Source organism: Perca flavescens, chromosome 24, assembly GCF_004354835.1.
Source record: "Perca flavescens isolate YP-PL-M2 chromosome 24, PFLA_1.0, whole genome shotgun sequence".
NCBI classification, from domain to species: domain Eukaryota; kingdom Metazoa; phylum Chordata; class Actinopteri; order Perciformes; family Percidae; genus Perca; species Perca flavescens.
In genome coordinates, this window is record NC_041354.1 from 14,427,100 (window position 1) to 14,442,716 (window position 15,617).

The 15,617-nt window shown below is 42.2% G+C and overlaps 1 protein-coding gene across 3 annotated transcripts in view; it reads left to right on the forward strand.

The window, feature by feature from the left end:
* The window catches only part of dgkza (diacylglycerol kinase, zeta a), a 131,351-nt gene extending 129,469 nt beyond the window's left edge, over nt 1-1,882 (forward strand). For all 3 annotated transcript variants that reach the window (XM_028571708.1, XM_028571709.1, XM_028571710.1), the window contains one exon: nt 259-1,882. In XM_028571708.1, the coding sequence (XP_028427509.1) occupies nt 259-375 (117 nt within the window). In that variant the 3' untranslated portion in view covers nt 376-1,882. The remainder of the gene's footprint in view (nt 1-258) is intronic.
* Nucleotides 1,883-15,617: the final 13,735 nt, after the last annotated feature.

Consider the following 15,617-nt stretch of genomic DNA (forward strand, 5'->3'; position numbering starts at 1 on the left):
CAATGTGAACACTGTGGTAAATTACCGTAGTAAAAGCACCATAATACACTCGGAGCTGTGATAGACAGACACAGAAAGGTCAGGGGGGATTTCATGCCAGCCTGGCCTCTTCCTGCTGAGATAGCTCAACGTGGACTGTAAATGTTTGGCCGCAGGTGGAATAGCAAAAACTAAAAGGACAAAACAGTCAAAATAAGATAAGTATTCTATAACTGTTTTTATTTCTGTAATTCTTCTTCTTCTTTGTCTCTTTATCAGGGTGAGACTCCTAAGAACAGGGCTGAGAAGGCTAAGGACTCTGAACTGGCGGCCTATCTGGAGAACAGACAGCACTACCAGATGATACAGAGAGAGGACCAGGAAACGGCTGTCTGAAACTGTCGAACTCTTTGTGAGAAGGACGTGGATGAAGACACTGCTGTCTTCTTCCTCCTCCTCGTGAGACTGTACAGCAGCTCAGTGAGGCCTGTGTGACAGATTTGACTGGTACACACGTTCCAATATGTGCTTGCAAGGAATGACTCAGAGTCAGCAGATTGCAGACAGAGTGAAGCTGTGTCGAATCTGATCGCAACATGCATTTAGTAATTATTATGGCAGTGGCTATAATGATGGAACAATGAGGGTAATGATAGTTACACTGGGGCTTGAAGCTTATGTTGATGAGGGTGAAGAAAAACAGTAAAATTATGAGATGTACAGTACAAAAAAAATCATTCTATTTGTATTTTGAGTAGCTCAGTAATAAAACGTGTTTGTGAAGTCAAGAGAATAGAAACCGCGTTAAGATGATCAGAATCTTGTTTCTGACTTTGAATAGTAATTTGGGGGAGTCCATTTGGACAGCCGTGTTCTTAAAACTCTTTTATATCAAACAAATTCAAAGGACTCTAACCTAAAATTGATAAATCAGGAAAACGTATTTGTGATAATGCAATGTTTTGCAGGACCAGATTGTCTCTCTTGGTGTCAGGAAGTAAATTGAGTTTGCAGATTCTAATGCCAATATCATGGTTTAAAAACTCAGGAAATGTAGTTTATTTCATACAACCATGGATAGACAATCTAACAAGACTTAAACCGCAAAGCCCAGTTAAAGTGGCTACCTTTTAGAGGCTGCAAAGTGCATTGCACCGACATCTAAGATGTTAAGATTTTGTTTGGGTGAGATTATGAAATATCTTGTGTGCAGTGTTGACATTTTGGCCTGAACAGTGTTCATTGAACACCCAACGAGGAAAACCTCTGGGGAGAAATTTCGTCTCAGCGGTGAAAGAAACAAATAGAAAGGTCAGGCGGGTCAAACCCATTGTGGACCCTGGATATCCACAGCTAAATTTCATCAAATTCAGACCGTTAGCTTTTGTGTGTTTTAAATATTTGGGGGATTGTGAAATCATAAGGATTTATGACTATCAATATCAGGTTTAATGGCAATCTACTGTAGTAGTTGTCAAAAGATCTTGTTTGGACCAAAGTGCTAGACTGACCAACCAAGCTACTGATCATCCCTCAGCCCCGACCAATGACACCCTTGGTTATTAATTGGAATGAAGCTCTGTTATTATTTTACTGTGCATACATGCCATCATCCATTACATTGTGAACCTGCTTTGGTTGGTCTTACCTCACCCATACGACTTTATCAATATATTGTACAGACTGTATTTTGTTGACTTATATCAACCGATTCTTGAGATAATTATTATTTATATGTGGAAAAATAATCAAAAGTGATGTTTCTCTGGTGCCTGTGCTTAAGGATTGGATGTCTGAGGTGAATTCATGGGCTAAGATGATTTTACACCCCATTCTAAATTCGCCAACGTGTTCTTTTTCGTGTTTCTTTTTGTGACTGAGGGTCACTACAGGGGGTTTCTACAGAGAACATTGATTTCAAATGAGATCAACTAAGTGTGTGTGTTTACTTTAGATTAAAACAAGAAAATGAAATGTTCATATTTTTTCAGATTGTTTTAGTAAAATCATGTCTTAAATCATGTATGATTATTATAGTTTGTTGTGCCAAACCTTAAAGCTTGTTTACATTGAAAGATACAGAGCATACAAATCATTGGGTTTTGAAACTGTAACGTGAACTGCGTTGAGTTCAACAGCATCACTGAGGAACGTTTAGATTTTGGGGGTCATTTTTGGACGCTACAGCAAAATCAAATATGAAACTCAAACCTCCCTATTCAATTTCTGATTCATTAAATCCTCTGAAACTGTAACGCTGTAAGAGTTTTTAAAGGCACAGCCTCCAATCCAGATGTTAACAAAAGTGTAGCCCCATCAAAAGAACCGATTGAAGCTATTCTATATTATTCTAATATTCTATTTTCTGTAGATTGCTGAGTACATCCACAGGCATGTCGGGTATGATCAGAGTAGTCTAGATCCACGAAGTTCTACTTCCGGGATTGCTCCGTGCCGCAGGAAATTCCACCGGATGCATGTCTTTTCCGATGTCCGTTTCCTTCCGCTTTCTTTGTGTTGGGATTTTAATCTCCGGTGGATTTATGAGGACTATGGTTAACTGTGGGGGTGGAAATGGGACTGAGTACCCAGGGCCCTCATGTGAGGAGGGCCCAAAAAGATGCTAGAATGAATAGCTGTGGATGCGGGCAGGGCCCCATAGAGAATGCCTTTCTACAGGGCCCAGAATTGTGTGCTACGCCCCTGGTTAACTGCTCCTCAGATCTCTGCCGGAAAAATCGAGACAGCTAGCAAAACTATCTGTCCAATCTGAGTTTTTTTCTCGCACGACTAAAGCAACTTTTAAACATACACATTACACCAAAACAAGTTCCTTCCCGAGGCTATATTGCTGCAGCTCCATGCGGAGCTTAGCCCCTCCCGTGATGATTGTGATTGGTTTAAAGAAATGCCAATAAACCAGAGCGTGTTTTCATCCCATCCCAGAATGCTGTGTGGACTAGTCAGACCCTCTGGCAAAGCGAGACTATGATCGAGTATCAAGGTTATGCGTTTACGCCTGTGTAAACGTAATATTCTGTTTTCAGAAACCTGGATAAATCATGATCTTCACTCGAAAGGGATGTGATGATGATGTTAAATTCTGACACCAGTAATAGAAGATAACAGATAGGTAACTTGTCACTCTCGTCTTCCATTGCTGCTGATCAGCTGAGGAAGCCATCGTCCTCGCCTGTTCAGTTAACTTCCAGTGTGCTGAATAGTGTGGACACCAACAAAACAGAGACAAATTCTGGCCTTCATTTGTACAAGCAGAAAGAGATTAAAAGAAACAAGTGGAAACAAGTACAGAATAATACAAACGCAAAAACCCGATGAGCCCTCGCTATCAGAAACCTGATCTTGCCAGAATTGGGTCTACATAGAGACAAAGAACCAGGTTTCTCATGTTTTGTGAGGCCATTCTACATATGTTCAAAACCAGTAAAATAATCAAAACTGGGATATTAACGCACGTGTAAACACAGTCAGCACTCATTAGTTTTTTCATGTGTGAAGATTTTTCACGTACAAAGCCAACAAAGCCTAGGACCTCTGTGATTTTGTAAGTCTTTAATTCAGGAAACCTGCATGCATGTTGCAGGTTTCGCGGTCTTTCTGCTTCTAATGGCAGACCACTTATTCTCTTTTGTTAATAGTGATATTTTCGTTAACGGATAAATTTTTCATAAATGTCTTTTTTTATTTGATTGCATTGTCACATGACTTTCAGCCAATTTTGATGACGTGACTTACTTTAACTTACTTTTACTTTACCAAAGAGCTTTGAATATGAACATCTCATTACTAAACAAAAATCCAGTTCAGTCCCAGCGTATGGTCATTTTGCGACCAGAATACACAGAGATTTGAACTAGGAGCTGGATGTCCAGACCTATGCGCTGTATTTGGAGCCAACTCCTAGATTCTAAGATGCTGCTTTGATAAAAAGTAAAATACTGTGCAGCAAGTGAACTAATCTATTACCCATTTTGTTCTGAATTTTAGCATTTGAAATGTGTTGGTGTCTTCAGATTAGCTTTGCATTGACAGTAAACTCTTGTATGTGATGCATCGCAGTGATGTATATAACATTTTTATTTGTATTTTATTTACATCCATTGCCGATCTAGTCTTTATTCTGTCACGTTTATGACAATGTTTCTTTGGTAAACACATTGGGTATGAAGTAGTTTGTTGATTTGTTTGTAAGTTCTTTGATATTTGTATAATTTGTTTTTGAGATAAATATGAAGATAATAAAAGAAGGCAGTTAATATGAGACTCAATGATGCTTTTTCCTTGTTAACTTTTTCCTCTTTTTATAGATATGGGATTACATAGTAGCAAAGAGAATGTAGCATTTATTATTTCAGTTCCTTCATGCAAACACATTACCATGTTTCTGTAAAGCTAGTTCAGATCACAAAGCTCCTTCTGAGATTCAAATGGTCACACTTGTTCATTCATGTAAATATCACCACATTCTATACTGTACAACCTGAAGCAATGGACAGATGTCCTGCAGCTCTCCTTTTAAATGTATTTTGTTAAATCAGTCGCTGTGAAACTGTTATAGAGATGTGTTGTTTCAACTTTGTGATGATTTTGGAGGCTGAAGTTTGTGGGGTATTTTGTATTGTGCTATAATCATAGGCTCAATTTACCATTATCAAAACTGGCCAGTGCAATTACATTTGCACTATAAATCGATGCAGAAAAGGCACAAATTGTTGCACAAATATTCACCAGAATGCAGAAAATGAAGTGTATGACATTCAGCATTTCAATCTTGCTCAAAAGTGGAGATCACAACCTGTAATGAGAGGTGTTTCTCATTAAAAATAAATAAAAATAAAATATATATATACAGTACAGGCCAAAAGTTTGGAAACACTTTCTCATTCAAATGCTTTTCCTTTTTATTTTCATGTCTATTACATTGTAGATTCTCAATGAAGTCATCAAAACTATGAATGAACACATTTGGAATTATGTACTTAACAAAAAAGTGTGAAATAACTGAAAACATGTCTTATATTTTAGATTCTTCAAAGTAGCCACCCTTTGCTTTTTTATTAATAAGGGAAACATTTCCACTAATTAACCCTGACAAAGCACACCTGTGAAGTGAAAACCATTTCAGGTGACTACCTCATGAAGCTCATTGAGAGAACACCAAGGGTTTGCAGCGCTATCAAAACAGCAAAGGGTGGCTACTTTGAAGAAGCTAAAATATAAGACATGTTTTCAGTTATTTCACACTTTTTTGTTAAGTACATAATTCCATATGTGTTCATTCATAGTTTTGATGCCTTCAGTGAGAATCTACAATGTAAATAGACATGGAAATAAAGAAACACATTGAATGAGAAGGTGTGTCCAAACTTTTGGCCTGTACTGTATATATATACACATATACATATATTTTCACACCCTATTTATTTATATCACCAATGGTAGATTAAATATCAGAAACACCATCCATCCATCTTCGTCCGCTTATCCGGTGTCGGGTCGCGGGGGGAGCAGCTCCAGCAGGGGACCCCAAACTTCCCTTTCCCGAGCAACATTAACCAGCTCCGACTGGGGATCCCGAGTTCCCCAGGCCAGGTTGGAGATATAATCCCTCCACCTAGTCCTGGGTCTTTCCCGAGGCCTCCTCCCAGCTGGACGTGCCTGGAACACCTCCCTAGGGAGGCGCCCAGGGGGCATCCTTACCAGATGCCCGAACCACCTCAACTGGCTCCTTTCGACGCAAAGGAGCAGCGGCTCTACTCCGAGCTCCTCACGGATGACTGAGCTTCTCACCCTATCTCTAAGGGAGACGCCAGCCACCCTCCATTTCAGCCGCTTGTACCCTGGATCTCGTTCTTTCGGTCATGACCCAGCCTTCATGACCATAGGTGAGGGTAGGAACGAAAACTGACCGGTAGATCGAGAGCTTTGCCTTCTGGCTAAGCTCTCTTTTCGTCACAACGGTGCGATAGATTGAATGCAATACCGCACCCGCTGCGCCGATTCTCCGACCAATCTCCCGCTCCATTGTCCCCTCACTCGCGAACACAACCCCAAGGTACTTGAACTCCTTCACTTGGGGTAAGGACTCATTCCCTACCTGGAGAAGGCATTCCATCGGTTTCCTGCTGAGAACCATGGCCTCAGATTTAGAGGTGCTGATCCTCATCCCAACCGCTTCACACTCGGTTGCGAACCGATCCAGTGAGTGCTGAAGGTCGCAGGCCGATGATGCGATCAGGACCACATCATCTGCAAAGAGCAGCGATGAGATCCCCAGCCCACCAAACTGCAACCCCTCCCCACCCCGACTACGCCTCGATATCCTGTCCATAAATATTACAAACAGGATTGGTGACAAAGCGCAGCCCTGGCGAAGGCCAACCCTCACCTGAAACGAGTCCGACTTACTACCGAGAACCCGGACACAGCTCTCACTTTGGTCATACAGAGATTGGATGGCTCTGAGTAGAGACCCCCTCACCCCATACTCCCGCAGCACCTCCCACAGTATCTCCCGGGGGACCCGGTCATACGCCTTCTCCAAATCCACAAAACACATGTAGACCGGTTGGGCATACTCCCAGGCTCCCTCCAGGATCCTTGCGAGAGTGAAGAGCTGGTCCGTTGTTCCACGACCAGGACGGAATCCGCATTGTTCCTCCTCAACCCGAGGTTCGACTATCCGCCGAACCCTCCTTTCCAGCACCTTGGAGTAGACTTTACCAGGGAGGCTGAGAAGTGTGATACCCCTATAATTGGCACACACCCTCTGGTCCCCCTTTTTAAAGGGGAACCACCACCCCAGTCTGCCACTCCGTTGGCACCGTCCCAGACTTCCACGCAATGTTGAAGAGGCGTGTCAACCAGGACAGCCCCTCCACACCCAGAGCCTTGAGCATTTCTGGACGGATCTCATCAATCCCGGGGCTTTGCCACTGTGTAGTTGTTTGACTACATCAGTGACTTCCGCCTGGGAAATCAACGACAATCCCCATTATCCTCCAGCTCTGCCTCTAACATAGAGGGCGTATTAGTCAGATTCAGGAGTTCCTCAAAGTGCTCCTTCCACCGCCCTATTACCTCCTCATTTGAGGTCAACAGTGTCCCATCCTTACTGTACACAGCTTGGATGGTTCCCCGCTTCCCCCTCCTGAGGTGGCGAACAGTTTTCCAGAAGCACTTTGGTGCCGACCGAAAGTCCTTCTCCATGTCTTCTCCAAACTTCTCCCACACCCGCTGCTTTGCCTCTTTCACGGCAGAGGCTGCAGCCCTTCGGGCCTTTCGGTACCCTGCAACTGCCTCCGGTGTCCTCCGGGATAACATATCCCGGAAAGACTCCTTCTTCAGTCGGACGGCTTCCCTGACCACCGGTGTCCACCACGGTGTTCGTGGTGATCGGTTGACAGCTCTGCCCCTCTCTTCACCCGAGTGTCCAAAACATACGGCCTCAGATCAGATGAAACTATTATGAAATCGATCATTGACCTTCGGCCTAGGGTGCTCTGGTACCAGGTACACTTATGAGCATCCCTATGTTCGAACATGGTGTTCGTTATAGACAATCCATGACTAGCACAGAAGTCCAACAACAAACAACCACTCTGGTTTAGATCAGGGAGGCCGTTCCTCCCAATCACGCCTCTCCAGGTGTCTCCATCATTGCCCACGTGTGCGTTGAAGTCCCCCAGCAGAACAATGGAGTCCCCCACTGGAGCCCCATGCAGGACTCCAGTCAAGGTCTCCAAGAAGGCCGAATACTCCGAACTCCTGTTTGGTGCATATGCACAAACAACAGTCAGAGTTTTCCCCCCACAACCCGCAGGCGTGGGAGGCGACCCTCTCGTCACCGGGTAAACTCCAACACAGCGGCGCCAGCCGGGGGCTTGTGAGTATCCCCACACCCGCCCGGCGCCTCACACCCTGGGCAACTCCGAGAAGAAAAGAGTCCAACCCCTATCCAGGAGTATGGTTCCAGAACCAAGACTGTGCGTAGAGGTAAGCCCAACCAGATCTAACCGGTAGCGCTCCACCTCCCGCACCAGTTCCGGCTCCTTCCTCCACAGAGAGGTGACGTTCCACGTCCCCAGAGCCAGCGTCTGCCGCCCGGGTCTGGTCCGTCGAGGCCCCTGACCTTCACTGCCACCCATGTGGCATCGCACCCGACCCCAACGGTTCCTCCCACAGGTGGTGGGCCCATGGGCTGGAGAGATGGGAGCCACGTAGCTTGTTCGGGCTGTGCCCGGCCGGGCTCCGTGGCAAACCCGGCCACCAGGCGCTCGCCAACGAGCCCGCTGTCTGGGCCTGGCTCCAGACGGGGGCCCCGGGCTTCCTCCGGGCAGGGTCACTCCATCTCTGCTTAGCTTTTTCATTGGGGTTTTTGAACCATTCTTTGTCTGGCCCCTCACCTGAGACCACTTTGCCTTGGGAGACCCTACCAGGAGCACAAAGCTCCAGACAACACAGCCCTCAGGTTCACAGAGACACACAAACCTCTCCACCACGATAAGGTGATGGTTCAGAAACACCTTTCAGTATAACATCAGAAAGATAACATAATACAATTATATGCACAAACAATAATACGTTACAGAGTACAAGATCTGTTTGAATTTTGGAGTTCACAGTATTTCATACTGATTAATTGTATATTCATGCATATAGTTTATCAATGTCTTATTCAAACCCACTGTATGCCCATCACTACTTTTTAGATAAGGATTACATCAGACTTAATTAAGGAATGTATTAAAAAATGTTACCAAACATTAACACTCTGTAAACACAACACTACATTCTGCGTTCAGCATTATGCGTGCTAATGAACAAGTATTTGCCAATGAACATAACCTGTAGGCAATAATGTATTACAGTGTATGTACAGTATAATCAGTTATTTTATATAGGACAGGAAATGGAAAGAGTTTTGAAACATTAAATCTCAGAACAATGTTGTAGACAGGGTGCAATTTGCCCCTTTTTGGTCTACATATCCCTGCCTCTGCTGAATTATTTTTTATCCCTGGTGGGGACAAAATGAATCCCCCCCGCAATGTGACCAATACTACTTCACCAATAGACCATATATTATATACCTAAAATATAATTATTTTAAACTAAGTAAAGCGCTGTAAAGTGAACGGTTTATAGTACCATAGAACGATAAAATCCGAGCGGCAGTTGCTGGTTGTATTTAGCTCTGCGAAGCCGGCTACCAGTGGCAGTTGTTTAGCCGCCAATAGCTAACTGTGAGCCGGCCACAGGCACCGCCAGATGAAAGTCCTTCAGGGGCCACGTAGTGGAGATTAGCCAGAAAAAGTGACCACCAAAACAATTTGTTAAATTCATGGTTTGGATTAAGACACTCCCCCCTCGTTTGCAGAATGAGGGTGAAAGTATTTTGTTTTCATCGCGAAGTGAACTCCACATTCCGGGTTTGAAAGCGCTTTATTTTATGTTGACACCACGTTGTGCTATTTAATTATGAGATTATTTTCCATTAAATATTGAAGTTGGTTAATCAAAGCTAAGCTCCAGTGATTGATCTAGAAGCATTAAGCCTTGGTTAATGTGGGTCTTTGATGAATATAAGGGACTCTTTGTTAAAGGAGAATTACGGCCGATTTTTTCTTGAATCGCTATATGTGTGCGAGTACTGTCGATTGGAAAAAAAACGACCACAATCGGTGCTAGCAAACTGGAGTTGCTGCAGCTACGTCCAGAGCGCCCAGTTAGCTAAAATGCCAGTTGTCGGGGCATCTTATAAAGAGTGCCTTTGTGCCTCTTAACAGACACAAATGCAATTAAAATGTCTGTACAACATGAACAGGGCCCTTACGTGACAACAAGATGTGTTTTCAAGTCCGACAGTGTGAAGAAACTGTTTAAATTCAAAGTTTGTACTGTCACCTAGCCTAGCTTGTCTCGATCCTGCTAGTAGCTAGCTTGGCCTGCTAGCTGCCAGCTGCCGTCCGGGATCAGGGGGTTCAGTCAGGTTTCGGTGATAATCATCACGCAGCAGTTCCGTGTGTAGTTATTCGTTGCTAAGCTGAGTTCCAGCTCATCCGTTTTGTGTGCGATGGATCTGGCGCTGGAGGTCTGTGTGTCTGTCCTTAGCCGGGCTAGCAGGCCCGACCGGCATCCTCTGGTAAAAGGTGAACTGATCTTGCTCAATGCACACTGTACCACATGGTGGCTTATGCATGATAGTGTCATGTAAAAGGGGCTCATGACTTAATGAAAAGATATTTTACATCTGGTTTGAAACAGCAATATGCATTAGAAAGACATTAATAATCTTTTTTGGGTTGGGCTTCGACTTTTATGGAGTCCAAGAAGCTAGGAACCTTGAAGAATAAACAACCAAACATGTTTCATATGGAGTAATTTAATTTACAGTCTTGTTGTGTAAAACGTAGCCACCAAAAGGGATCAGTGAAAGTTGAGAGGTTCTTTCAGTGGGAGAGGAGGCATCCATGTGTAAAGACAAAGGGGGCCCCAGCAGGAGGGTGTTTTATCACCTCAGTGATAAGCAGAGTCCCTCAGCAGGATGCTCAAACTAACTGTTTGATGTTTTTAATGAAGGATCAAAAATAGCCACCTTCATGAGGCTACACAATCAAACTACTTAGAATGGATATCGGCCAATAACAATCCATGGCCACTGGGTGATCCGCACTGTCTACCGGGTGAGCTAGGTTGCCCAAGCACTCTGATTTTTAATCATTTGTTCAATTAATTAACAATTAATTAAATTTAAATACATATATAGTTTTTACTCTTTGTTTATTTTGTAATAGCTTATTCATGACTTCAATAATTTGTTAGTTAGGCCATCCAAAATGTAAATTCGATCCATATATAATATGTAAAATAAAATAGCATACAAGCCTATGTACAATAGGCATTTAAAAATATTCTGCAGAATTTGTGCTTTGATAAATTGCTTTGATATATTTCAGTATTACACCATTACAGTAGAAACAGATGGGAGTAGCGAGACCTCTCACCCGGCCTGTCATACACTGTGGACAACTCACTTTGAGAAGAACTAATAATAGATTTCCTATTGATCTCATCCAGGATGATGTGTCTTCTGCTGTCCACACCTCAGCTAGAGGTTGGGGAACCATTAATATGTTTTTAAAATCACAATGTGCTATTTAGAATATTGGAATTGTTTCTTTTGGATATTCATCTTTATCATCCACAGATGGTTGAGCATAAAGATACTATTTCCATTTGCATGGTTCAGGGTGAGGTAAGTGCAAATGCCCTTGCCAGATAAGTGTCACTTTGTTCGCTAATTTTCAATAACCAGTGTGTAGCTTGAAGCACAGTGGGTGGAATTAACAAGCTAGCTAACTAACTATACAACAAGCTACCAAACAAGCTAAGTAACTTTATACCTGCTAACATAACGGACTCGTGGAAAAATACATACTTTTTTGTCATGGCTAATTTAAATAATGACTCAACATCATTTGTATTAGAGAAAATAATCACTTCATCCGATGTTCAAAGTGAATAAAACAGCCTTGCCAGCCTACTTATTGAAGCAATTTGATCTCTCCTACGAGTCCCACTGGACTTCTGCGTTCTGTAAACATTAAGGGAGAGAACCAAGCAGTGGACCAAACTGCTGTGAGGCACGGGAGGGTTGTCTCAAAATGCATTTTTTGCCCCGTTTGCGTTTGTATTGTTTTACTACTTACAAAATTCCAATTTGGGCGGCTGTGGCTCAGGTGGTAGAGCAGTTGCCTACCAATCGGAAGGTTGGTGGTGTGATTCCTGGCCTTGCAGTCCCGTTACCAAGAGTGCAAGACACTGAACCCTGAATTGCTCCTGATGCTGTGCCATCAGTGTGTGAATGTGTGCGAATGTGTGCGAATGTTTATCTGATGAGCAGGTGGCACCTTATATGGCAACCTCGGCCACAGTGTATGAATGTGTGCGAGTGGTGAATGGTTCTTGTACTCTTTAAAAGCACTTTGAGTAGTTGTTAAGACTAGAAAAGCGCTATATAAATACAGTCCATTTACATTTACATTTATTTGAAGTACAGTATATATTATATTCAACACACATTTTTAGGGGGGGCAACCCTCAGATGGAGTGGGTCCTGACTCATTCGAGCCCACCGCGATTTCCACCTATGTTGCTTGATAAACAATTTGTAAGCGGCAACACTGTTAATTCAGTTAGGACCACTTTGTCAAAATAGATTCAATCATCTGCAATGGCAGTATGGCTCTGTTCTGAGAGCAGCAGTGCAGGATCCCCATAGGGCACAGAACAGGACAGCATCAATGACAGAGACACAACATTGATTAAGTCAGACAACATGAATTTGAAAGGAGGAGCTGGGGTGGAGGTGGGTTGCAAGCGCTAGCAGAGATGCAGCAAGGTATGCTGGGAAAAAAGAGTTTAAATAGAGCGTGCTATTTGGAAATCCAATCAAAAGAGAGAATCAGTTGAGCCATCAGCTGGTGTGCTGGCTCTGTAACTGTCAGCTATGAGCTGAGATAATAGCCAAGCTTGACTCCGTGACCTGCCAGAACTTACGCTATGCTTCATATTTGAATTATATCATGCCTCACCTGATTGGAACTTATATTTATCTCCAATTATAGGCCCACTACAAACTGAAACTCCAGTAAAGAATTAGAATTATTTAGAACATATGGTCAATGATTTCTCTTCTTTCAAGAAACAAAATGCTAAAGCAGTGCACCACTCCTTGTTTGCAGTACATTCAGAAAATGATATTTTTCCACAAATTATGGCCTTCCACTCATTACGGGGTGCATTAACCAAATAGCTGTATAGTTTTGCAATGTTCACAGATTTTGATGTGTGCACCAACTTTTGTGAGTTTTCGAGTATATCAAGGGTTTCAAAAAGTAATTAGAGGGTGCTACAGAGCCACCATGCCATGCCCAAGCCGGATTGCGATATCAATCTAAATATTTACTAGTTTGAAAAGTGTGATTGCCTCAGCATGACTCTCATAAACTGTAGAAGAACAGCAGGGGGTGGCGCAGGAAAATCCAAAGGGTTGGCGAGCAGGCAATGCATATTTTAGCTTTTATCAAAATAAGATAATTTGTTTTATATATAATATGTCGTTTATATTTATAATGGCTTACCAGTGAACAGTCAACAATTCCTCCAAATCATCTGACAATGTGGGTTGTTTATTCCTACCCTCTAATACAAACCACAGGAGCGTTTTCTGTCTTCATATTTAAACCAGAAAACATAAACGTAACGGTCGTGGTTTTAAGCACGTTGTTAACAACTCAGTTTGGTTATGTTTAGGCACCAAAACTTCTTAGTTAAGTTAAGAAAAAGATTGTGTGTTTGGATTAAAATCGGATGCTACTTCACTTCCAGTTACGCACGTGGCACTGAACTATCACATGACCTATCCACTAATTCAACCTACCTCCTCATGAGCAAGTTCGCACTCTTATACTTTGTCACTTTCTGCTTTGCTCCCATCATAATTACTGCGGCCACTAGAGGGCGCCACCATTAGAAACGTAAAGATGAGTTGTAATTGTTGCTTGAACAAAAGACCTATGTCTCATTTTCTTGCAAGATTTGCTCGCGGAAAAAATACACAAAAGTCTGAAACCGTCGATCCGCATCACAAACCATTCGCAGAGCACTGTGCAGCATGTGCTTTGTGAACATTACAATTGCTTAACTTGGGCGTCTAAAAGAAGCGTGCAGTGCTTAAGCAGCTGCTGTAAACCTGCTGAAAGAAACTACTCATATAACTACAACTAGCTTTGTTTTGAAAAATGTAACTAAGCTAGTTGGCTACCGCTAGCGTTGGCTGGTAACTTAAAGGAAAGTTTGCCGATTTTCAGTTCTTCCGTACATGCAGATGAAAGGCGGCAGTACCCAGAGGTCGAAGTTCATCCGCCGGAAAAACTCCGGTTGGATGACACGCTTCAGAAAGGTTGAAAATCGGCAATCTTCCCTATTTAGCGTTCATCTTAGCCATAGCAACCATAAACAAAACTGGCTTTGCTGCTTCCTGTTTGGTGCTGGAGGGAGCGCACCCATTAGTTGTTGGACAATGTCCAACATGATTTAACTTCACGACCGAGATTTAAAACTTACGGTAATTGTTAACGATAAACGTTTTGTCGGAACGTCAAGACGGGAAAAAGACTGACATGGACTACCTTACACCAAACGATTGAGATGACGGGAGTGTGCAAACTCTAGCAAAAGTATATTGTAAATTTGTCTGCAACACTATAATCGCTTGAAAGGTCGTTTGGTGTAAGGTCGGCATAAGATGAGTGACCTAGAACAACAAATTGTTGAAAGTACGCAACAAAAAAATACCATATTCATATTATAGACACCACGGTTGACTATCCCTGTAACAATTTGTCCACAATTAAGCACGTTGATCATACACGGTCCAGCCATGTACTACGTTTCAGTTTTCAGTATTACAAATACAGCCCCTTTAAGGCCTTCGACCTTTGATGCTACTCCCTGATCATTACTTGATCTTGATGAGATAACCTGATTAATAAATTGTTTTATATATGTAGACGATTGTGCCAGTGCTTTCACTGCACTGAGATCAATGACAATAAGTAAGAAAATATGTAATTCAATGTAAACTTCATATTATTTAATACTGGGGTTTGGCTGCCAAATACATTGTGAGAAGAAATATGTAGAGCAATACAGCATATTCTAACTTAGCCTGACACTAAAGTAGATTTGATACCATATTCAGACATTAATGATGGAATGAAATGCACAAAAGCTACATGCCTTGGATTTAGATCCAGGTTCAGTGAGAGAAGGGAATAAGCAGTATAATGTATGCAGCTACATTCACTCCTGTGACATCTCTATTCATTTTCCCATTGACAAGTACAAGCTAATTTCTCATGAATGATGAAAGCTTTAGATCCGAGGTTATTTTGGTGTCTTTGATCAGGAGTATGACACACTGCCAACTGCTCTTAGGCTCATTTACAAAGCTTAACAAACTATGTTATCTGATGTGCAGCATGAAATATATACAGTAACAAGAACAACTTGTTGTGGACGTACTTCTCCAAGTGTTCTGTAATACGGTAAATTGATGGTTTAAGTGTTATTTTGGGTTTTGTCAGCTTATGAAAAAATCACGACTCCCCACTTTTTTTGTTGGCTTTTAGTGATGTACAGTACTTAAGTGTGATCAAGCAGTTTTAGAATGCTTTTTTATATACTTTTTTAGTTAAAGAAACTACATTGGGCCTTTGTAAAGCTTCTCTGATGCATTATAGCTTCAAACTTGTTATTTTCTCTGCTGTTATCCTTGTTTTTTAATACGCTCCTTGATTAAGATCAACTCCACATTATGGGTATAAGATGAAAGCAGAAACATAAATTGATTCAGTCGTGTCTGATAAGATAAGGTGCACAACGATCAAAGAAACAAACAAAATCTGAAAAAGGGATTCTCCTCGCTATAGCTGTGGTGCTTTTATCGTTTGCTGATGTGGAGCTATACAATCAAAAAATACCAACTGAAAGTAAAGTTGAAAAATGTGATTTGGTGGAGCATTTATGCAGTGTCAGTGGGCTGGAAAGGG